This window comes from Diceros bicornis, chromosome 4 (genome assembly GCF_020826845.1).
Source record: "Diceros bicornis minor isolate mBicDic1 chromosome 4, mDicBic1.mat.cur, whole genome shotgun sequence".
Classification (NCBI taxonomy): Eukaryota; Metazoa; Chordata; class Mammalia; order Perissodactyla; family Rhinocerotidae; genus Diceros; species Diceros bicornis.
Window position 1 is genome coordinate 85,647,301 of NC_080743.1, and position 24,924 is coordinate 85,672,224.

A 24,924-nucleotide genomic window follows, 5' to 3' on the forward strand; every position below is an offset into this window, starting at 1 on the left:
CCCTAACACACACAAAGTGTAATAAGTCCTGAAGTACGTTAGAATTCGGTAGCAGCTGCAACATCAGCATTTCACCAGTTATTCAGAGGTTATGCAAGTTAGCAAGAACTGGTATGAATACTTAAAATGCATTCAGAAGCCATTTTTGCACCAAATACAGGTATGTTTTTCAATATGTACATAATATAAACAACACTGTATTTCTAATCAAAAACATAGGACATGAGAGCACCCAGCATACAGAACAGAGACCGACAGCAAACAGATGCTAAGGAATGGAAAAGGATGGGAGAATTTGCCTTACATGCCCTTGAAGCAACCAGCCACTCTCTTTGAATAAGCAAAAAGAAATCTGCTCATTTAGCAAAACTGAGTTTATAAGTGCACAGCTCATACAAGCAAAAAGTTATAAAATGAGCACTCATCTAGCAAGGGATGAGTATATTTTTCAAAGCACTTTCATATGTTTTATTTCATGTAATTGCTACAAGACTCTTCTGAGGTAGGAACAACAGGCAGTGTTACCCGCATATTACTAATGAGGAGACTAATGCACATTTATTTATTTATCTACTTGACACTTAAAAAGAGAGGTAGGGGCCGGCCCTGTGGTGCAAGCGGTTAAGTGCGCGCGCCCTGCTACGGCGGCCCAGGGTTCACCGGTTTGGATCCCGGGCGCACACCAACACACTGCTTGGCAAGCCATGCTGTGGCGGCGTCCCATATAAAGTGGAGGAAGATGGGCACGGATGTTAGCCCAGGGCCAGTCCTCCTCAGCAAAAAGAGGATTGGCAGATGTTAGCACAGGGCTGATCTCCTCACAGAAAAAAAAAAAAAGAGAGAGAGAGAGGTAAGTGTTTTGCCTGCAATCACAGGGCTCGTGGTGGGAGGGGATCCAGTGACCATGCCTCAGTGTAAGTATCAAATCCCAAGCTGATGTTCACAAAGGTAAAAAAAAAAAAAAAGAACTTGTAAAAAGTCCAAGTCAAAGACGGATTTCGCAACTGAAAGTGATTCAAGAAACAAAATCGTGGTGTGGGTATGTGTGTGTGTAGGGAGTCTTCAATTTGGGGGCTGTTCTTGGTCACATTTCATCATAGAAGGCAGGACATGCTTTTTCTTCCTTCTATCCAAAACCCTAACTCTCTCTCAGATTGCCTAGGTATGAGTCTCTTCAAGAGCATTTCAGAGCCAGGTTCCAAGCCAGGGAGGCCCACTGTGTCACAGAAATAAACTGCTGATTACACACAAACTCTCTGTAAACACTCAAATAAATTACCATCCCCCTACTTTGCACTGGTTGGTTTTTTTTTCCCCTCTACCTGTCACAGGAGAAGGGAGCAGGGAGCTGAGCTGAGTGAAGCAGGAAAAGAAGACTGCACTAACGGTGGTGACAGTCCACTGTCAAGCATTAGCGGCGTCCCTCCTCACAGCAGCTCACTCATCTGAACACAGAACCTGTGCTGCATATGCTGATGGCCTGGGCAGTCTGGAAGCCGTGGCACCTTTGGTGGGTTCACAGAGCCACGCTATGAAATCAGTCCTTCAATGGATATTTACTGAATACTTAACCACATCTGGGGAACTGTGGTTGATGCCGGAAGACAGAATGATGTTTCGGCAAGGAAAAGAGACAGAGACACCTAAAAGACATCTCATAATAAGGCAATCTGGGAAAAACACCAAATGAACGCTACAAATGTTGCAGTCTGGGGGAGACAGCTCGGAGGAAAGATCTCTTCTTTGAATTTCTCAGGGATAGTCACAGAAGGCTCTGTGGAGGAGGGGGCATCAGAGTTTGGGAGGAAAAACTGAGCTCAGCGATTCAAAGAACAGGGAGGCAAGATTGGTAAAGATGCAAACAGAGGGAACAAAGAGACGAGGCTGAGAGACAGGAAGGGACGAGTCTGAGAGGAGCAGATCTGTACAGTGGGCAGTGGAAGAAGATGCTTCGCCTGTCTACTCTAGGTGAGTGGTTTTCACAAGATGTTCTAAATAATAATATAACACCATAGCGTTTTCTAAATAATAGTATAACACCATAGTGTTTCCTACGCACCAGGCATGTGCCAAGGGCCTAATCTGAGATATCTCACTACCACTGCGTGAAGTGGGTTCCATAATTATCCTCACTTTACAAACAAGGAAACTAAAACACAGAGGTCAAGTAAGTCGCCCAAGTCGCACAGGTAGTAAGGCGGGACCAGGATTGCTAAGCACTGTTATACCACCTCGAGCATCAGAAATCATTTTTTCAAACAAGATCTTCATCAGAACACCAATGCTTAAAACTTATAAAAATGGATGCCTTTTGGCATAAAACCATTTTATTTAATAAAAATATATTTATAATATAAAACATTTAATATAGAATCAATCACTCAGAAAAATGAGGTTGTTTTTTGGAAGATAAAAATTTGACGTTGGGGTTGTGGATGACTGTGGCTGTCTTGAATCAGCTTTGGCATCCAGTTTATTTCTGTATTTTGCGTTAGTTTCACAGTATTGAGAAAATCCTGAATTATATAGAAAAGTAATAGTGTGCTCACTTATATCACTTTATGTGAGCAAACAAGCTCAGGCCTGAAGTTTTTAAAAAGACTAACACAGAACTACAAGCTTTCCAATCAATAGCACATTTACACTAAGTTCAAATGAAGGCAGAGATGGCAGAGGGAGCTTTGCTCCAAGGTCTGCCCAAAAGGGAAGTAAGCCAGCAAGACCACAGGTGGTCTCCGAGTGTGAAAATTTGGTCTCGAACACACTGATTATGTGTGACTTTTTAAATACGTTTTTTTTCTTTTCATAATTTTCTACTTCCTCAATTCCAAGATATAGAATTTTTCACCAATATAAAAATCTTTACCGTTGAAGCTTTTGGAACTCAGAATACATGAATACGTAATCTATAGAATGTAGTAGGCTTCCCTCCACCCTTGAAATGCTGTTATTAAATGTTTAGTAGATCTTATAATCAATGATATATAGCCTGGATTCAAGGAAATGTGGTAGTTAAAAGACATATTTTAAAAACAAATTTTGAGACAAATTTTGCAGAAGCCACCAAAGTCTATCTATGGATCTCAGCTGATAAGTCCCCAGGCCAGGGCAAAGGGCTGCAGCCTAGGGATGGCAGACAAGAGAGTGAGACCAGAGGGCAGGAGAGGGAGGCACCTGGCAAAGCGCCCACAGAGGATGGAGATCCCAGTGGTCCTGGTCTTCTCTGACCACCACAGGCTGCTGTGACCCACCTGCTCCTGGGGGTGAAGGGCCCAGCCTCAGCTGCTGCTTCCCAAGAAGAGGGAAGCTAGGAGAAGGGGATAAAATTCAGAAAGCATCCCAGGTCCTCTGGGGCTAGGCTCATCACTGTGGCTTCTTTATTTTATCGCGAGTGTTGTGATTTCCCAGAATATCAGACATTTATATGCAGATGATAAGCCAAAACTAACTCACCAGTCAAATATAAAATCTATTTCTTGTGACTAACTCCACTACTCTGCCTCCTCCTGAGTACAGGGAATCCTTTGGTTCCTCTTGTGGAAGGACAATGGGAGCCCACGGAAGGGGGAGGAAGGTGGTAAGGGTTCTCAGGATTCCCTGTAAGGAGAGTTCTCAGAGTGTAAAGTGGGGGCCCCTGGCACCTAGCACCTTGGAGGAAAGAGGCTCTTGTTCAGGGCTTTCCTCTCTTTGAGAGGGAAAGAGGCTAACTGAGGGCATGAGTGTAGGTCAACAGGAAAAGCATCAGCTGGAGGTTCAACTCTGAGAAAAAGCTGAGATCTAACTGCAAAATGTAAGACTTCATGAAAGCAAAGATGTGCAAACCTATGCATACTGTTTTTAATAGACATAAAATGAGGAAGGGTCAGGAGAGGGTCCTTAGTACCCCCAACCCCCCACCCCCAATTTTCAAGTCAGTTTCTGAGCATTGTCGCAAAAATGTAGAATAGCATCTAAGGGCACAGTAGGCAAATGACGCCCCTGATCTATTGTCAATAGCTCTGACTTCCTTGTCCAACAGCCTGTCCAATAGGCTGTAATTCAGTATTGCTGGCTCCCCTTGAGTTCGCTGGCCCTCACTGAAAACAGGCCTAGAGTCTACACAGGCTCCCAGGAAGCTCCCTGCAAATGAACCACTCCCTCTCAGACCTCCCAAAGATCTCTGCTCATGATGTCCCAACCATTCACTATATTTAGCGTGCCTGTTGTTACAGGAAGGTGTGTGTTCCCATGCACACGACTGGTCACCCTTCTAGTCTGAAGGCAGTAGATACTCTTTCCTGAGAGCCCACTGTGTGTCAATCACTTTACATTAGACAAATATTGAATGAAGCATGGCCCCATGGAAATCCACCTAGTGAGGGGGACAGGGTGAAGCCTTTTTATCTAGCACTCGCCCACTCTGCACCCCACCCCACCCCCATGCCTAGCAATTACAGTCACGTGGAACAGTGGCTCTCCAACTTCAGTGTGGCCTCACAATCATGAGGGCACTTGTTAAAAATAGATTCCTTCCTCCTACCTCTAGAGCTGCTGGTTCATTAGATCTAGGCAGGGCCCAGGAATCTGCAATTCTACAGATTGCCCCCAGGTGATTCTAAGGTGGACCACACCCTGAGGGGCACTGAAAGAAACTGCTCAATAAATACTTTTTCAGTGAATGATAAATTGAGGAAAACACAAATAGAGACCTCTTGGCTTGCCCAGTGTGCCAGAGACTGGCCCTGTGCCATCCCTGTCCAGCTGAGATTCTGTGAGGATTTGGGCTCCAGAGTGAGCCGGTGGAAAGTATCTCAAACAGCCAGAGTCACCAATGCACCACTCCAGTTAATTTCTGCTCCTTAGTCCCAAGGCCTGGGGTTGCCTCAGAATAGAAGGATCATAGCCTAACGCTGTGAGACACATCAGGCATCGAGGCCTCTGGCCAGGGATCAGATATTAAACTCTCTATTAGAGTGGGCTAAAAGAAAGGAAAGGGACCATGAGCCAGCCTATCGGCTCTGTACACACAAAAGATCTGGAGACTGGCCTGGTGTGCAGTGTGAAATTCAGGCACCTGATCCAGAGACGAACTTAGTATATTTGGAATAAACCCCAAACATGACGGCATCTCTAGTTGGACAAATTATTAAGAAACCAAGAAGGATATGAAAGGGTAGGAATACCCTTATCAGGGTGGAGGCAGCTACGGATGGGAATATCTGAGTGCGACGGAGAAAGAAAGAAAACCAGTTTCGTCCCACGGAGGGAGCCAGGGAGTGGAGCACTGTAGACCCCGGCTCAGGCCCAGCAGGCAGGGTGGAGGAGGAAGGCACACTGCAGGGTTTAGAGAGAGGACAAGTAATTAACATGGAGAACAGGCTGCCAGAGGCAGCAGCAGAAGCTGCAACGTAAATGTGTTTAAAAAAAGAGTTAGACAGACACTCTGAGGAGGAAAACAAGATTACAGAGTACAATGCTTGTGAGGAAGGTGGGCGGGCCTGGTGGTTTTCAATCCCCAAATGTTCGCCAAGTCAACGTTCTGAATTGGGCTGAAGCAGGGCCAGGCGCCCAGGAGTGAAGCTTTAGAGGGGACAGGAGGTGTGCCGAACCTTCTAGTCACAGCTTACTCTGCACATGGCACACACGTACCTCACTCATTCACACACTCATTTTCCCTCTACTGGGGGTAGTTAAAGCACCAAATTAGAAATCAGAACATTTGGTTTCGAAACTCACTTCCTACTTCCTCTATGCAACAAGACAGGTTTCTCAACTTATTCCACAGACTGAATTTGTCCAGCAGATTCAAGCGTAACATTTCAACAAGGGCCTACAATCCATTTATTCTACTCCCTTTCACAGTCTCTCCCCCACCTCCTTCCTCCCTACCTAGCTCAAATTCCATTGCTATGCTAAGATCACTCTCTTGACTCCCATTTTATTGTACTCACCTGGGAAAACTACTCTAGTAAAGCCAACTCTCCACCTACTTCCTGCCTGAACCTCAGTGGCCGAATTCAACCAAAGGAAAACACACCACGTTCACCGTCCCACTTTAACCTCATCACCACTAACCCCAAGTGAGTCCTGAAGGCTGCCCGGGAATCAGACCCCCACGCCATTTACTCCCTCACTCTCCTAGAAAACTATTTTACATCCTCTTCTCAAACTTCCAACATTTTCCTCCTCCCCCTTCCGCTGATGACCTTACTTCCTATTTCCTTGAGAAAATAAAAGCAATAGGAGGAGAAATTCCACAAGCTTCCATCGCAGCGTCTATCCACGTTCCAGCCTCTGCAGCCTTCCCTCCTAGAACTATGGATGAACCACTGGAGCTCAGAGCCAAGCCAAGCCCTCCGCCTGTGCTCCCATGGGCTGAGAGCCCATCCCCTCTCACCTTCTTTAGGAAGTCGTTCCACCAAGTGTCCTCCCTCTCCTTCATCAGCAATGACTTTTATCTTGAATGGTTCATTCTCATCAGCAAATGAATGGTATTCCTTCCACCTGCCCCATTTTCTCTGCTTCCCTTTCAAACAAAACAACACAATGATCTGCACACGTTGTTTCCAACCCTTGCTTAAACCTTCTCCAATCAGGCTTTCAGCCTTCCAAGTCCACTCGAATTGCTCCTGGCCTCTGATGGTTAATTCTCAGCCTCTTCTTATTTGACCCATCGGCAGCATTTCACCCAGCTGATCCCCTCTATTTCCTCTTTCTGTAAAAACTCTCTTCATTTGGCCTCCAGGGCACCACACTCCCTGATTTTCATTTTTCCTCCCTACTGCTCCTTCTCAGTCTTCTTGCTGATAACTCCTCAACTCACCAACATCTTAACATTGGAACTCAGTTCTGGAACTTCTTCTCTACCTTAGTTAGATCTTCATTTCATTGGTGGTTTATCCAGTCTTATGACTTTAAATATCATCTATACACTGAAAACACCCAAATTTATATCTCCAGCCTAGGCTTCTACCCTGAATCCATTTATCCATCTCCCTCCCTATACCGCCATATCAAATAATCATCACAAATTCTCAATTCATGTCCAAACTCAATTCTTAATCTTCCTCCCAACCTACTTCATCTTTAAGCCTTCATGGGAAAGGGGACAGACCAACTTTCAGGATGCACTTATCATCCTCTCCTCTGTGTATAAGACAAGCCACAGGTGAACAGACACTGGTATCAGATTCCAAGTGTCATCTATATTACAGGGTCCCAGGCTCCTGCAAGGACACAGGAACAGGCAGTGCAGACAGGGATGTGGGGCAAAAACTAGTCTAATTCAGAGCATGACTGATCCTGGACACAGGAGTCTACAAATTTTATCAACTATATACCTCATCCTCGGTCAGCTGGTATACCTCGTTGCTCTAACACCATAAGATGATGGTAGGTTTCTGCCCCCTATTTGTCAAATGAGTTTTGAGTATGTTCTGTTCCCAGGGCATGTGGAGGAGGTGGTGGGAGAAGACTGAAGCAAAGATGAGTAGAAACATCCCCTAGTCTCGTGGAACTCAGAACCAAAGCATTCTCTGTAGATACCATAAAATCAGAGAAGCTTCAGGAAACTGGAGATGGCAGTTTTTCATCAACCCTTGGATATGGTGTTATTCTTTCAATGTGCTTATGCATAACACATAAACAAAATGTCAACAAGGCAAAAAGTGGATAGCAGTTAACCATTTAACAAATATTAACTATGTGCAGCCGGGAGAAGACAATTTGAAAAAGAGCCATAGGCACTGTTAGAGACCAAAGGGCTTCTGATGAGACCGGAAGACTCTCAGAAAGTATCCAGACTACAAGTTGCCTCTTCTTGCCAAAAGCCAGTCAAGTCTATAAAAATCTCCTGCACCATAGCAGCACCAAGCATCCCAGGCAGTCACAACAGATACTGCTGGCATATCTGCAAAGCAGGAGAAACAGCACACCTCCAAGAAATTTCCACATCTGCATGAGTTTATCACCATCAAGTGAGAAGAGAAATAGCTCAATGGAAATACAGATGAAAAAATACGGGACTTTAAGAGCACAGCTTTGAGTAACTGCAGAGAATGGGAACCTCTGCAATCTGTATATTAGTCCTCATAACACAAACAGCAGATAACACAAATCCAGAATGACAACAGAGAAACAAACCTCAGACGAGAATCAGGAGACAGCCAGTTCTCAGAGCCACATTTAGCCCAGGTAAGAGGGTAGAAGTTAATACCGGAGCCAAAGAAACATTTGTAGAGTGAACAGCACTGATCAGAGGGAGAATGTATTGTACTGGAGAAGGAACACTTATCCAGGTTAGGAGAAAGAAAATGAATTAAATTAGTAAGAATAGGGGAGAGTTTGCAAGTTGAGGAGACCTTTGGAGAGACAGTCAACTCAGGAAGCAGCAGCCAGCAGAACCACGGACTGCTTTGCATTCTTTCTACCACAAGAGAGAGGGAAGCCAAGAATACAGTTGGAGTTTGACCAAGCAGAGTTGAAGTTCTGATAGAGACTAAATGGAGCATATAGGACTCCAGGTTGCCCTGACAATGGGAACTCTCCCCGACTTACAATAACATGTTATAATGAGAAAAGCTGCATACAAATGAAGTTAATAGTAATCAATGGCAGAGCAACACAGGGTCACAGGAGGCATTCAGGAAGAGTTCGTGCAGCAGTAAAGGGATGCAGACAGGAGGGAAGTATTTAAATTGTATATTAAAAGGTTAAACCGAGTCCACATGCTTGAGAGAGCTTCTGTGTACGGTGTAAAACTGAAGGTTCTCCAACTGGTTTGGGCGTAACTGGTGCCAATAAATCTTACATATTTGTTGCCACCATTGAATAGAAGAGGCGTTGGGTGGGGAAAGAGGGGCTCCCCTTTCCTTGTAGCCTGTGTGAGGAAATACAGCAGCTGGATGAACTGGGCCTTCCCAGAATAAGTGGTAGAAAGGGAAATTAACAGTTATATTTGCATCTTATTAGTGGTGGGTGGTGGTGATAATGACACAGTGAGCAATTGCCCTACATGCAGAAACATACATATGTACATACATGTATTTATAACATTAAGTTGACTAGTTGTTGATAGGTAATTCCATGGTGTGCAACCAGTTCTAATATATACGTAAAATTTCGTCACTACAAAACCCTAAGTTAAGAGAAGAAAGAAAAATACTCAGGCATCGTTGACATGGGCTACCAGAATGTGCAATTTTTCAGCCAAGATCCTAGGCATCTCTAATCTCACACTTTCAATGGGCATAATAAGCACATTGAGAGGAATGGGAGGTGAATTAGTCTGTACTATTTAAATTATTTTCCTACCTCTCCCTTACCCTCTTTCCTGCTCAAGCTGAATGGCTGAATTTGGGTAAATGAATAGCTTATATGATGTGTCTCTACCATATATTGCAAGCTCTATGCCCAAAAGTATGAAGAGTCCACTTCTCTGAACCTGCTCCTCTATTGCTAGCAGACAACCCTAACTCCAGCATGTGTGTCCAGCTCCTGTGAGAAAGTTCTGCCTGGGTCATGCTTCGTCCCCCAGTTCCCTGCTCAACTGAAGCCCAGTTTTGCTGGCTCTCTCTCTTCCTAGGGAACCAGACGTTGTCCTTGTTCCACTGACTGAAAATTGGTGCCTTTTTCATCCAACTTCTCCTGCATCAAGGTGTAGTTATCCACCTAACTATGCCTATCACCTCTGCCTGTGGATTCCCGGCTATATTCCCTGCCCCTAAATCCATTGCTTTGGAAAGTGATATCATTTCTAGGTGGAGCTGAGTTCATTCTGCCCCAAGAGAAGCTAGTCACTTTTCAGAAACCAGCCCTACAGCTCAACTAGTACCCTCAAGCCTGGATCCAGCCACAGGGGTAGCAGGAGGCCTTCAGTAAACTGAAGTTCAGTGACTGATGGGCTGGAAGTTGAGGGAGTGGGAGTCTGGCCCTGGAAGCCCATGCAATGAAAGGTTTCAGAGGATCTGTAGCTTGACCTCTTCTCCTTCCTGTTTCCTCAAAAGAGCAAACCTAGAGAGAGGAGCAAGATTACTGTCTCTTTGTGTGACCTCTATACCTATGTTGGGTAGATAACCGGAGAGAGATGGGAATTTGAAGTGAGCACCTTGAGAGCAGGGATCATGGCACTTTTTTTCCCTCTCCCCGTTTCCCTAATGCCTAGCACAGTCCTTGACATACAGTAGATGCTCACTTAATACGTGTTGAAAGAATGAATGAATGAACAAAGGAACTAATGCAAGGGATGAGTGACTCTTCAGCTATACTCCTGCTTGTCTCAGTACCGTCTGAGCCTTGGCTCCAGAGGACGAACAGAACGCGCCTGTATCTTCAAATACAACACTTCTCCTCTCAGCCTTTCAATGCATTTCTCACATCACTTAGGTGAGTCTACACATATAATTGAAATACATCACTCCCAAAGCCCCACAAATGATACCAGCCACCGTGGGGCCAGTGCTGTAATTTCCAGAGGTGCCTGGCTAGTCTGAGTGACATGGCCTCAAGACATCCTTCACATCTCAAATGAGGAGCGACTGTATTCATCAATCTTGCCTTCCTTCCCTCCTTCCTGCCACCCCTCACAGCTGGTGAGAATCTCAGAGTGTCCTCAAGGTTTTTCTAGGTCACAGATAACCCCTGGGCTTGCTGGGCATAAGCTGGCCCTTGGGACTTCTTCACTGCCCTTTAGAGCTTTAACATAACAGCCTATGGCTCTTTTCTGCAAAGCTCCATCCTGTCTTGCTCCACCTGTATGGGAATGGATCCAGGTTAGTAATGGACATTTAGCAAGCACCTACTTGTAGAGGACTTACACACATCCTGGCTCTCCAGGCATTACAATCTGGTTGACTCTACCCTGAGACATAGCATTTCCTTTCCCTCCACTGTAGATTATATCCAGAGTTCCTTCTAAACTGGGCTTTGTATAAGCCAGCCTGTGCCACACCCAATAAGTTTTGTACAGATGGAATCAGGCTAAAAGGAAACAGAGGGCACCTTAGGGTAAAGGCAGGCTGTTGGAGTGCAGGTAAGGGATGACCATTCCAAAGGTGTCTGCCTTCGGGTGGGCTGGCTGGATGCATATGAGGGTACAGACCTTTGTAAGCGCTTATTTACAAAGGCAACCTGTCCAGATTGCTTTGCCCACCTAGGCTTCCTATGCATGAAACCACACACCACCACCCCCCATTTAGTCTAAATTCTCATTTTAGAACTTAGACTCTGTACCACGCCTTTCGTAACTTGTTAAAATCAGACTCCAGGTGATGGAAGAGACTTCAGTGGTCACCCTGTCTAACTTCTGTCCCTGTGCAGAAATCCCCTAGCATCCTTGACAGGCAGTTAGACAGCCTGGTCTTATGCACCACCTCAGACCCTTCCAAACATGCCCGATCATATGAATCACAGGGGCACTTGTAAAAAGTACAGCTCACCAACTATTCAAAGCTACACAAAATCAGAGAGGCGGAGTCAAGATGGCGGCGTAGGCAGACTCTGAACTCACCTCCTCCCGTGGACACAGCCAATTTACAACTACTCGTGGAAAAATTACCCCTGAGACAGAACTGAAAACTGCATAAGAGGAACTCCTGCAACAACGGACAATCCTAACTGGGGTGGAAGAGGCAGAGACTCCCTTCTGGAGAGGAAAAACGCCGCCTTCACAAGCCGCCAGCGTCACGGCCGCCGGGAGCAGCTCACAGGTACGCAGCCTCCCTGGAGGCGCGGGGTCCTGAGCCGGGGAGCGACCCCGCTGTGGGCATTTTGTGGACCCAGCACAATCGACACCAGTGGCATAATATCTGACTGTGCCTGCTACTAAAGCATTGGGGAGCACCCCCAGAAAACCCGGTTCACAAAGAAACTAAAACTGGCTCTTAAAGGGCCCACGCACAAACTCACCCGTTTCAGAAAGCATCCTAAAATCACCAGAAAGAAAGGTGCACAGTGCTTTGGTGACAAGAGACTCACCTAATAGGCCCTGAGTGCATCTCGGTGAGGGGTGAGACCTCTCCAGGGACTGGGACATTGGCGGCGGCAATTGTTGTGGCCTGGTGTGAGCGTGCTGACACAGACGCCATTGGAGTTCTCCCTGAGGCCTGCTAGCCCAGGGTCTGCTCCACCCGCTAGAGCACCGATTTAATCCAGCTCAGCCAGGGCAGGCAGCCCACCCTAGAGACTGGCCCCACCCAACAACAAGCCCTCAGGCAACGTGTGGGCCTGCATAGATTGGTGACTGGATTCTCTGCAGCCCGGCAACTGAGCCAAATTGAGCGGGGCAGGGTGTGCACAAGGAGCGGGTGGAGAGTGTGGGGTGGTGGCGGAGTGTGTGGGGCTCCTGCCGTGGAGAGACTGGGTCCGCTTGGGGGTCGGGGTGCTCACACGGGGCAGGACTGTGTTGACTGTGTGTGTGGACCTGTGGGCAACAGGGCTTGTCAGCTGCAGAAAACTTGTGCTTCTCAAAGACCCACATAGGAGGTTTGCCCCACCTTCCAAAGCCTGAAACAATTGGGTGCTCCTGTGCCTGAGGCCAGCCCCACCCAGCTGCAATCCTCAGAGAGCTGACAAGAGACCTAATAGGCTAGAGGCTTATAGCAACTGTAAGGACCTGAGCCTAACAACCTGCCATGCTGGGGGCCTACTCAGTTAAATACTGCAACACAAATGTGGTATTAGAACTTACAGCCAACTGTGCTGGGGCTCCCCACACCTGATAAAGAGACTGAAGGGCCCACAACAACTACAAACAGCTGAGCATTACAACAGCTGGCCAGGAGCATAACTCAGCCTCCCTGGGCACCTATAGGGAGAGCTAACAGGCCACAATAGAAGGACACACATAGCCCACATAGGGGTCACCCCTGGAACATTGAGAACTGAGGGAAGCACACTGGAAACCTCCTAAGGCATCACTTACATAAGGTCACCTATCCAAGAGCAGGAGACGTAGCTGACCTACCTAATACGTAGACACAAGCACAGGGAAAGAGGCAAAATGAGGAGGCAAAAGAATATATTCCAAGTAAGGGAACAGGACAAAACCCCAGAAAAGGAGCTAAGTGAAACAGAAATGAGCAACCTACCCGACAGAGAGTTCAAACTAAGAGTGTTAAGGATGCTCACTGATCTGGGGAGAAGAATAGATGAACTCAGTGAGAATGTCAACAAAGAAATGGAAGATATAAAAAAGAACCAATCAGAAATGAAGAATACAATACTGGAAATGAAAAATTCATTAGAGGGACTCAAAAGCAGAGTAGAGGATACAGAAGAACGGATCTGTGAGCTGGAAGAAAGACTAGAAGAAATTACCCAAGGTGAACAGGTAAAAGAGAAAAGAATTAAAAAGAGTGAGGACAGTCTAAGGGACCTCTGGGACAACATCAAGCGCACTAACATCCGTGTTATATGTGTCCCAGAGGGAGAAGAGCGAGACAAGGGGGCAGAGAATCTATTTCAAGAAATAATAGATGAAAACTTCCCTAACCTAAGGAAGGAAACAGAAATCCAGGTACAGGAAGCACAGAGAGCCCCAAACAAGATAAACCCAAAGAGGCCCACACCAAGACACATCATAATCAAAATGTCCAGAATTAAAGATAAAGAGAGAATCCTAAAAGCCGCAAGAGAATGTCAAGTTACATACAAAGGAAACCCCATAAGGCTATCAGCTGACTTCTCAGCAGAAACCTTACAGGCTAGAAGAGAATGGCACGATATATTTAAAGTGCTAAAAGGAAAAAACTTACAGCCAAGAATACCCAGCAAGGTTTCATTCAAAATGGAAGAAGAGATCAAAAATTTCCCAGACAAGCAAAAATTAAAGGAGTTTGTCACCAAGAAACCAGTGCTACAAGAAATGTTAAAGGGACTGATTTAAGGGGAAAAGAGAAGACCACAAATAGGAAAAATTATCTATTTCCATGATTAGAATGTAATGGATACAAATGCACCAAAAAGAGGTTAGATATGATATCAAAAACATAAAAGGAGGGAGGAGGGGAATTAAAGAGTACAGCTTTCAGACAGAGGTCAAACTAAAGTGATCATCAATTCTGTATAGAAGAAGTAAGGAACAGAGAAGGACTACTACAACACTGAGGGAAAAATTTAAAAAATGGCAGTAAGTACATACTTATCAATAGCTACTTTAAATGTCAATGGGCTAAATGCTCCAATTAAAAGGCATAGGGTGGCTGACTGGATAAAAAAACAAGACCCATATATATGCTGCATACAAGAGACACACTTCAGACCTAAAGACACTCACAAATTGAAAGTGAAGGGATGGAAAAAGATGCTCCACGCAAATGGCAATGAAAAGAAAGCTGGGGTAGCAGTACTCATATCAGACAAAATAGACTTTAAAACAAAAACTGTAAAAAGAGACAAGGGCATTACATAATGATCAAGGGAACAATCCAACAAGAGGATATAACACTTGTAAATATCTACGCACCCAATGTAGGTGCACCTAAATATATAAAGCAATTATTAACAGACATAAAAACAGAAATAGACAGTAACACAATAATAGTAGGGGACTTGAACACTCCACTTACACCAACGGATAGATCATCCAAACAGAAGATCAATAAGGAAACATTGGCCTTAAACGACACACTAGAACAGATGGACCTAGTAGATATATACAGAGCATTCCATCCAAAAACCGAAGAATACACGTTCTTTTCAAATGCACATGGAACATTCTCCAGGATTGATCACATATTAGGCCACAAAACAAGTCTCCATAAATTTAAGAAGATTGAAATAATACCAAGCATCTTTTCTGACCACAACGGTATGAAACTAGAAATCAACTATAGGAAGAAAATCAGAAAAGCCACAAATACATGGAGATTAAACAAAATGCTACTGAACAACGACTGGGTTAACAAAGAAATCAAAGAAGAAATCAAAAAATACCTGGAGACAAATGAAAATGAAAATACGACATGCCAGAATTTATGGGATACAGCAAAAGCGGTTCTAAGAGGGAAGTTTATAGCGATACAGGCCTACCTCAACAAACAAGAAAAATCTCAAACAATCTAACAATGCACCTAAAGGAACTGGAAAAAGAAGAACAAACAAAGCCCAAAATCAGTAGAAGAAGGGAAATAATAAAAATCAGAGCAGAAATTAATGAAATAGAGACAAAAAAACAATAGAAAAAATTAATAAAACCAAGAGCTGGTTCTTTGAAAAGATCAACAAAATTGACAAACCTTTAGCTAGACTCACCAAGAAAAAAAGAGAGAAGGCACAAATAAGTAAAATCAGAAATGAAAGAGGAGAGGTTACAACAGACACCTCAGAAATACAAAAGACTATAAGAGAATACTGTGAAAGGCTATATGCCAACCAATTCGACAATCTGGAAGAAATGGATAAATTCTTAGAATCATACAACCTTCCAAAACTGGATCAAGAAGAAGTAGAGAATTTGAATAGACCAATCACCAGTAAGCAGATCGAAACAGTAATGAAAAACCTCCCCAAAAATAAAAGTCCAGGACCAGACGGCTTCCCTGGCGAATTCTACCAAACATTCAAAGAAGACTTAATACCTATCCTTCTCAAACTCTTCCAAAAAATTGAGGAGTGGGGGAAGCTCCCTAACTCATTCTACGAAGCTGACATTACCCTGATACCAAAACCAGACAAGGACAACACACAAAAAAAAAGAAAATTACAGGCCAATATCACTGATGAACATCGATGCGAAAATCCTCAACAAAATACTAGCAAATCGCATACAACAATACGTTAAAAAGATTATACACCATGATCAAGTGGGATTTATTCCAGGTATGCAGGGATGGTTTAACATTCGCAAATCAATCAACGTAATACACCACATTAATAAAATGAAGAACAAAAATCACATGATCATCTCAATAGATGCAGAGAAAGCATTTGACAAGATACAGCATCCATTTATGATAAAAACTCTGAATAAAATGGGGATAGAAGGAAAGTACCTCAACATAATAAAGACCATATATGAGAAACCCACAGCTAATATCATCCTCAATGGTGAAAAACTGAAAGCTATCCCTCTAAGAACAGGAACCAGACAAGGATGCCCACTCTCACCACTCCTATTTAACAGAGTACTGGAAATCCTAGCCAGAGCAATCAGGCAAGAGAGAGAAATAAAAGGGATCCAAATTGGAAAGGAAGAAGTGAAACTGTCACTATTTGCAAATGACATGATTTTATATATAGAAAACCCTAAAGAATCCACCAGAAAACTTTTAGAAGTAATAAACGAATATGGTAAAGTTGCAGGATACAAAATCAACATACAAAAATCAGTTGCATTTCTGTACACTAACAACGAAGTAGCAGAAAGAGAAATTAAGAATACCATCCCATTTACAATTGCAACAAAAAGAATAAAATACCTAGGAATAAACTTAACCAAAGAGGTGAAAGATCTGTACACCGAAAACTATAAAACATTTCTGAAAGAAATTGAAGAAAACGCAAAGAAATGAAAAGATATTCCGTGCTCTTGGATTGGAAGAATTAACATAGTTAAGATGTCCATACTTCCTAAAGCAATCTATAGATTCAATGCAATCCCTATCAAAGTTCCAACAACATTTTTCACAGAAATAGAACAAAGAATCCTAAAATTTATATGGAACAACAAAAGACCCCGAATAGCTAAAGGAATCCTGAGAAAAAAGAACAAAGCTGGAGGTATCACACTTCCTGATTTCAAAATATACTACAAAGCTATAGTAACCAAAACAGCATGGCACTGGCACAAAAACACACACAGATCAATGGAATAGAATTGAAAGCCCAGAAATAAACCCACACATCTATGGACAGCTAATCTTTGACAAAAGAGCCAAGAACATACAATGGGGAAAAGAAAGTCTCTTCAACAAATGGTGTTGGGAAAACTGGATAGCCACATGCAAAAAAATGAAAGTAGACCCTTGCCTTACACCATGCACAAAAATTAACTCCAAATGGATTAAAGACTTGAATGTAAGACCTGAAACTATGAAACTTCTAGAAGAAAACATAGGCAGTACGCTCTTCCACATCGGTCTTAGCAACATCTTTTCAAACACCACATCTGACCGGGCAAGAGAAACAATAGAAAAAATAAACAAATGGGACTACATCAAACTAAAAAGCTTCTGCACAGCAAAGGAAACCATCAACAAAACGAAAAGACAACCTAACAATTGGGAGAAGATATTTGCAAACCATACTTCTGATAAGGGCTTAATCTCCAAAATATATAAAGAACTCATGCATCTCGACAACAAAAAAACTACCAACCCAATTAAAAAATGGGCAAAAGACCTGAACAGACATTTCTCCAAAGAAGATATACAGATGGCCAACAGACACATGAAAAGATGTCCAAAATCACTAACTATCAGGGAAATGCAAATCAAAACTACAATGAGATATCACCTCACGCCCGTCAGAATGGCTATAATTAACAAGACAGGAAACAACATGTGTTGGAGAGGATGTGGAGAGAAGCGAACTCTCATACACTGCTGGTGGGAGTGCAAACTGGTGCAGCCACTATGGAAAACAGTATGGAGATTCCTCAAAAAAGTAAGGCTAGAACTACCACATGATTCAACTATTCCACTGTTGGGTATTTATCCAAAGAACTTGAAAACACCAATTTGCAAAGGTACATGCACCCCTGTGTTCATTGCAGCATTATTCACAATAGCCAAGACTTGGAAGCAACCTAAGTGCCCATCAAGGGACGAATGGATAAAGAAGATGTGGTATATATACACAATGGAATACTACTCAGCCATAAGAAACGATGAAATCCAGCCATTTGTGACAACATGGATGGACATTGAGGGTATAATGCAAAGTGAAATAAGTCAGAGGGAGAAGGTCAAATACCGTATGATTTCCTTCATTAAGTTAATAGATAATAACAACAAGATAATAACAACAATAAACAAACACATAGGGACAGAGATTGGATTGGTGGTTACCAGAGGGGAAGGGGGGAGGGAGGAGGGTGAAAGGGATAATTTGGTACGTGTGTGTGGTGATGGGTTGTAATTAGTATTTTGGTGGTGAACATGATGTAATCTATGCAGAAATAGAAGTACAATGATGTACACTTGAAATTTTTACAATGTTATAAACCAATAAAAAAAAATACACAAAATCAAAACCTGCACAGAAAGGGCCTGTGAATCTGAATTTTTAACAAGAACCCCTAGTGAGTCTTACAATTAAGCATGTTTCTGAAGTGCATGTAATGCAGTGGCTCTTGACAGTGGCTGTGTATTAGAATCAGCTGGGAAGATGTAAAAAAAAATCAATGACAGGCCTTTACCCCTAGCTATTCCTACTTAATTTGTCTGGAGTGGAGCCCAGGTGGTGTCAATTTTTAAGGCTCCAGCTGATTCTAATGTGCAGCCAAGATTGAGAACTACTGTAATATCTTCCCAGACCAATGGTAAGCTCTTTGAAGACAGCAACCAAGAAATCGATACCTGTTGGTCCATACCCTTCACTGAACCCCACCACCATGTTGAACCTGTAGCAGAACATACTCTATAACTGCATTTAACTAGTTTTGTTCACCCATCCAATGTAAGATGCAATTTCCTAACTGTGTTAAGAAGCTGTGTACTTCCACTTAGCAAGAGGCCAGACAATGGAGGGATATGAGCTGTAAAGCCTTCCCACGATTGAGTGTACACACACACACACCTCCCGCCCTCCTTTTCCCCAGACTAACCAGCCCAAACAATGCCAGAAGCCTCATTCCACACGTCTTCCCTCCTGCTCCCGCCCCTGGCCAGCTCTACTCACATTGTACAGCACGGTGGTCCACCCTTCCATGGTGATGCACTGGAAGACAGTCAGCACAGCAAAAAGGATGTTATCAAACTGGGTGATCCCATCGTTGGGGCCGATCCAGTCCCTGCATTCATAACCAGCTGGGCAGCCCTGCACACCACATGGGTGAGGGGGGTCAAATCCTTCTAGAATACCTGCAGACACATTTGGAGGGCGGAGGATAAACCGCATGGTGTTTAGAATGATCTGGAAATGACCCCAGGAAGCCACAAGCACACAATTCTATGTCCCATAGAAAGGTTTGTCCTTCTTTGTCTCAGGCTCCCTCCCCTCTGGCCTCTCTACACCTCACAGCTCGCATTCCATGTGTTCAACCCAATATTTCCCAACCTCCTCCGAAAATGCAGCCTCTTCTCCATTTGGCATCCCACTTTCTGTACGTCACATCCTCTACCCTTGCCTGAGTACCACGGAATTCACAGGACTGGATCACACAGAAAGGTCTGAGGTGAAGGCAGAATCTCACTGATTTTCTAACTTCAGACTCCAGGATAGACCTTGAGTTCTTTTTTGGCTTCTTGGGGACAATTATATACTATGGTCCCATCCGTGGGTCTTAACTACTCGTTTTTATGGCCTCAATTCCTGGTCTTGAATAAGCCAAAAATAAAAAATAAAAATCTAAAGTGGAAAAAGTCGTTTGAAGATTCTTTTCATAAAAAAATATGGTACTTAACTGGGCTTCTTCAACCTCTCCTCTGCCCCCTTTCCTTCTAGGGTACTCTACTCAACTTGAAAAGAACAAATAAGATACAAAGAGACAAGAACCTGGGGTTTGTGTACCCCATCAATCTCCCAAGCACCCCTGCCAAGCCAAACTCAGAGCTCCCTCAGTTCTTTCACACTATGTACGGGTCACAATAGAGAGGGGGTAAGATCATGAGATGGAGCATGAAGGAAACATGTCTCCACAAACTTGGAGGGACCCAGGTCTGACTCTGGATGCATGGGTCTCCCCGGCCTGTGGGCCAAAGAAGCCATTGTACAATCGGTATTTCTTCAGATAAATGGTTTCTGACCTGCATTTTGATGGCCTTCTACTATGAGATGGGGGAACTGAGATGTCCCATTTGAACTCCTCTGACTGCAAACCTAAGAGGTTATTTGTTTTGTGATATCCAACGGATATCTTTAGTCTACCAATGGAGATCTTTAGTCTTGGCTGGTTGTGCTTCAAAATGCTGCTGACTGGGAGGTTTCTGACTTTAATTCTAGGCTTGGGATAGGACATACTTTTCCAACTAGTCTCCAAATACCCTGAAATTACCCCAAAGACCCAAAGAGAGAGGAAGGGAAGAAGTAGAAGACAGAAAATAACGACCCTACCTGAATTGTTCATGAAGCACGCTCGGTGCAACTTCCCACTGTAGAACTCCAAGCCAATGATAGCAAACATCAGGATGGCAAAGAAGAGCAGAAGGCCAATCTGCAGGAGGGGCACCATGGCCTTCATGATGGACTTCAACACAATCTGCAGGCCTGGAAGGAAAGAAAGAGAATGATGAGTGGAGCCCTCACTTAGTACCATCTGATATAGCAGCCTCAGTTTCCCTTCTAGGAGAAGGGCAAGTCTTTGAGGGAAAAGAACCATTGGTCTTGAGATGATAAAGACAATTTACAAAAGGATAAGCAGGACAAGTCAAGCCAAAGACTGCCATCACTCCTTCTCCTGGGGATCAATCCCTCCCTCCTCCTCACCATTCCCTGATCATTTACATGCCTATTAGCTTTCCCTCATTTGCTCCACCCATGTTGTCTTCTGGATTTCCCTTATAGATTAAACTTAGTAGAATGTGCTTCTTTCCAAAAGGGAATTAGGCCTAGCCCTGCTAGGCTAGAGGTCCTATGAGAGCAAGAACAAAGTTGATCTTCCCCACCACTCTATCTCAGACCCAGTCCCCCATCCACTATTGAGGGAGCACAACTAGTACAATCACTATTCACAAAATCCATATTCTTTGACCCAGAAATTGTACTCTAGGATTTTAGCCCGAGAAAATAATCAGAGATTTGAATAAGATTTAAGTAAAAAGATGTTTCTTGCAGCACTATTTCTAGTTGGGAAAAAACGAAATAACCTAAATGCCCAGCAACATAAAAATGGCTAAGTCATGGCCCATCTAAGAAAGACTATAATACAGATTTTAGAATCATATTTTTGAACACTTTTTAACATCAGGAAAATCAACTGCATATGACAAGATCCAAAACTACATATATAGAATGATCCCAATTATATTAAAATTCACAGGAATAAAGGAAAGAAAAAATATACTAAAATGTTAACCAAAGTTATTTCTGAGTCATAGGATGAGTGTTTTTCATTTTTATTTTGTATCATTTTCTTTACTTTCTAAATTTTCTATAAAGATCTTTCGTTATCTTTTACATCCCCCCCAAGAAAAAGCTACTAAATTTAAAAATGAAATGTTATGCCAGATTGCTGCATTCCCACTATTTATTACCACTGGGGCTTCCTCCAGGAGGAATTGTTTCTTATTTATCCCAAATTCTCTTAGCCCTCGGATCCAGTGGAGGACACGTCAGTAACACTATCAGCAGAGTAGAAAGAAGAAAGGCGAGTGCTCACTAGGTATGCCTGACACGAGCTTCAGGGGCCTCAAGACACGCACGGCCCGGAGGGTCCTCAGGTCCACGTGTGTGTTGAAGTGGGTTCCTGCAGTGGCCAGGATGCTGCAGATGGAGACACAGAGGGTCAAGGTTACCACAGTCTGGCTTTCTCCCCCTTTTCCATGGGGGAGGTGGGTTAAGACAGGATCAGCCTGGAAAGCACACAGAGCCGACGCTGGCTGCGTGTGGGCACACCTGAGCTTGGGTGAATCACCAGGGTTCCACGTGGAATTAAATTTAGCCACATCTGGGTTTCACTTTACAAAGAAGGAAAACTTATCATCATATAAGAATCCTAGTTCCAAATCATGAATAAAACACAAGGTCTCCAGCATCTGTCCCCTTCCCGCCCCCAACCTTGTCCCCTACTCTCCATCTCTGCCCCTCACCAACCTCCTTCCCCCTTTCCAACCTACCCTCACACATTTTATTTCAAAATTCTCTTAGATTCTCCTGTCCCCTATCTCCTCCAGGGAATTTCTCTGCATTAACTGCAGTAAAGGAGTAACTCAGTCTTCTCCACCTTGACACTTAGAATTTTCACCAAACAAATCAATCTCACTGATGCTTACAATTAGGGAATAACTTCACTGGTCCCCATACAGGATTTTTATAATTGCCCCAAATCACTGCATGATCTGGATTTGGTTTCTTTGCTTCCATTTTTCCACTTCTGCTGCCATATCCAGAAACGCACACAAAAATCCATAGCAATCCTATTAGATTGTGTACACCAAGTACCTTGTCTTGAGGAGACAATTTATTTCCCATGGCGTTGCAGGTACTTTGGAGAGACAAAGACACTTAAGTATTTATGAAAGACACAGAAGACTAAGAGTCAAAGAACTGGGTTTAAGTCCTGACTCATGCACTCGAGAACTGGGTGACTTGAAGCAAGTCACTCAACCTTTGTGAGCCTCACTCCCCTCAGCTACAAAGTGGGAGAGTCATGGCCAATTATAAAAATGAAAGGACACGGTATTGAATATTAAGAGTGTTCTGTAAACTATAATGTGCAAAATACACATTGTGTCGAACACAAACATTAGTAATATTGGTTTTGCAACTTTGTCTAATTGTAGTCTTCTTTCTGCAGTGTAATGACTTTTCTCCCTCCTAACTTCTCCAGGACAATTTCATCTATGTGGAACTACTGGGGACTGAGTCCTTCAGAAAACTGAGTTTTCTATATAGTCAAAGGGTAGCAAAAATGGTTTATTTCATTTAATTATTTTTGGTGGAACCTCTCGGAAATATTTCAAGTATTGAAGAAGATACCTGAAGTGCCTTCAATACTTGAAAGAAAATGCAAATGAAAGGTTTATGCTGTGTCTCTCTAGAAAGCAGATATAGGATCCATAGGTACAAATTACACAGATCCAGGACATTATCATCACGAGCAATAACTCTGAAACAAGCTGTGCAGGCCAACAACAAAGTGGACTCCTTGATGTGGTAGTATACTTCCCGACATTACAAGTATTCAAGCACAGACTGTAGAACTATCTATTAGGAAGTAAAGAAGTTTCTGACATTGGGTTGAAGGTCATTTAAATGACTGATAGAGATTTCTTTCAACTTTAAGATTTGATAATTCTATGTTAATCTAACCTCAGAATAAGAACCAGAAAGAAATCCTATTCTCATAAAGAATCTCAGGAGCCAGGCAAGCTTCCCAAGTCTTCTCCCTCTCTCCCGACCCAAACTTCCATCCCCTCATCGGAAAAGGAGGGGCTTAGGGAAGCAGAGTCCCTGACACTGCTTTTGGCTCTATTCCAAGGCTAAAGAGAGGCATTAGGGAGGGGAGAGATATAATCTCTAATAAATGAGGAAAACTGAAGAGAGAGCAAGGAGAAACATGGAAAATAGGACTGAAAAATAGGACAGAAAGAGAAAAAAATAAAGGAAAGAGGAGAGAGAGAAAGAGAAACTTCAAGGGTAGGTGTAGTGACAGAGAACCAGAACCCTAGGAGAATGGGGTCACTGTTCTGCGGATTCTGCTAACAGAGGAAGGAGCACTGCACCAAGTCTTCTGAAATGCACATGGGGAGACTGCTCTCCCTCTGGCTCGCTCTGTCTAACAAACACAGCGGGTAGAATCTGCCCCGTTCAGACACCAGAGTTCTGTTTCCCAGGATACCCAGACACACACGAGGTGCTCTTTCGTATCACAAAAAAGGCTGTTGCAAATGAAAATTCCCTCCCCAGCCCTGAGTTGAACAAGGCACATTTCAGAACATGGAGGTAGGGGCCGAAGACAGAATTAAAAGACAAGAAGGCACAAGTGTAGAGAGAAAGACAAAACGGTAGAGGGAAAGGAGAATGGGAAGTTAGTGGAGTGAGTCGTGAGAGAAAAGGGAGATGAAAGCAAGACGGGAAATAAGAAGAAATAAAAGCTAATGGAGAAGCAAAGGTCAGAGAAATAAGACAGCTCACGGGGGAAACAGAATAAAAGTAAAGCTAACTTGAAAGAGAAGCAAAAATATGGTATTTGTTGCAGGGGCCTCACATAGCCAACCACAAGATACGTCCATGCTCTTTTCACTAAGTGCAGCCCTTGGCAGAACCAACCTACTCCCCAAGTCCTCCAAGACCCACCACACTCCAGGCAGGACCATGCCGCCTCTGGCTCCATGCTCCCCTGGACCTCGGAACTTCTTTTTTGTTTTTAATTATTTTATTGAGGTCATATTGGTTTATAACATTGTGTAAATTTCAGGTGTACATTATCACATATCAGTTTTTGTATGGACTGCATCGTGTTCACCACCAATAGTCTAGTTTTTATCTGTCACTATACACATGTGCCTCTTTCACCCTTCCCCTACCCACTTCTCCTCCAGTTACCACTAATCTGTTCTTCTCATTCATGTGTTTGTTTATCTTATGAGTGAAATCATATGCTGTTTGTCTTTGTCTAGTTATTTCGCTTAGCATAATACCCTCAAGGTCCATCCATGTTGTCACAAATGGTACAATTTTGTCCTTTTTTATGGCTGAGTAGTATTCCATTGTATATATATATACCATATCTTCTTTATCCATTCATCCATTGATGGGCAGTTGCGTTTGCTTCCATGTCTTGGCTATTGTGAATAATGCTACAGTGAATATAGGGATGCATAAGTCTCTTCGAATTGTTGATTTCATGTTCTTTGGACAAATACCTAGTGAGAAATTAGTGAGATATCTAGATTAGATATTAGCGAGATAACTGGATTGTATGGTATTTCTATTTTTAATTTTTTGAGAAATCTCAATACTGTTTTCCACAGTGGCTGCACCAGTTTGCATTCCCACCAGCATTGTATGAGGGTTCCCTTTTCTCCACATCCTCTCCAAAATTTGTTATTTCTTGTCTTATTAATTATAGCCATTCTGAAGGGTGAAGGTGATATCTCATTGTAGTTTTGATTTGCATTTCCCTAA

At 43.3% G+C, this 24,924-nt stretch overlaps 1 protein-coding gene across 7 annotated transcripts in view; it reads right to left on the minus strand.

The window, feature by feature from the left end:
• The window catches only part of CACNA1E (calcium voltage-gated channel subunit alpha1 E), a 391,046-nt gene that overhangs the window by 191,865 nt on the left and 174,257 nt on the right, over positions 1 to 24,924 (minus strand). For 6 of the 7 annotated variants that reach the window (XM_058539921.1, XM_058539922.1, XM_058539923.1 and 3 more), the window contains exons 6-8: positions 21,455 to 21,558; positions 20,191 to 20,343; positions 18,817 to 18,998 (exon numbers count right to left, since the gene is read on the minus strand). In XM_058539921.1, the coding sequence (XP_058395904.1) occupies positions 18,817 to 18,998; positions 20,191 to 20,343; positions 21,455 to 21,558 (439 nt within the window). Of the gene's footprint in view, positions 1 to 18,816; positions 18,999 to 20,190; positions 20,344 to 21,454; positions 21,559 to 24,924 lie in introns of those variants that run through there. The other variant, XM_058539925.1, reaches the window with a different exon arrangement.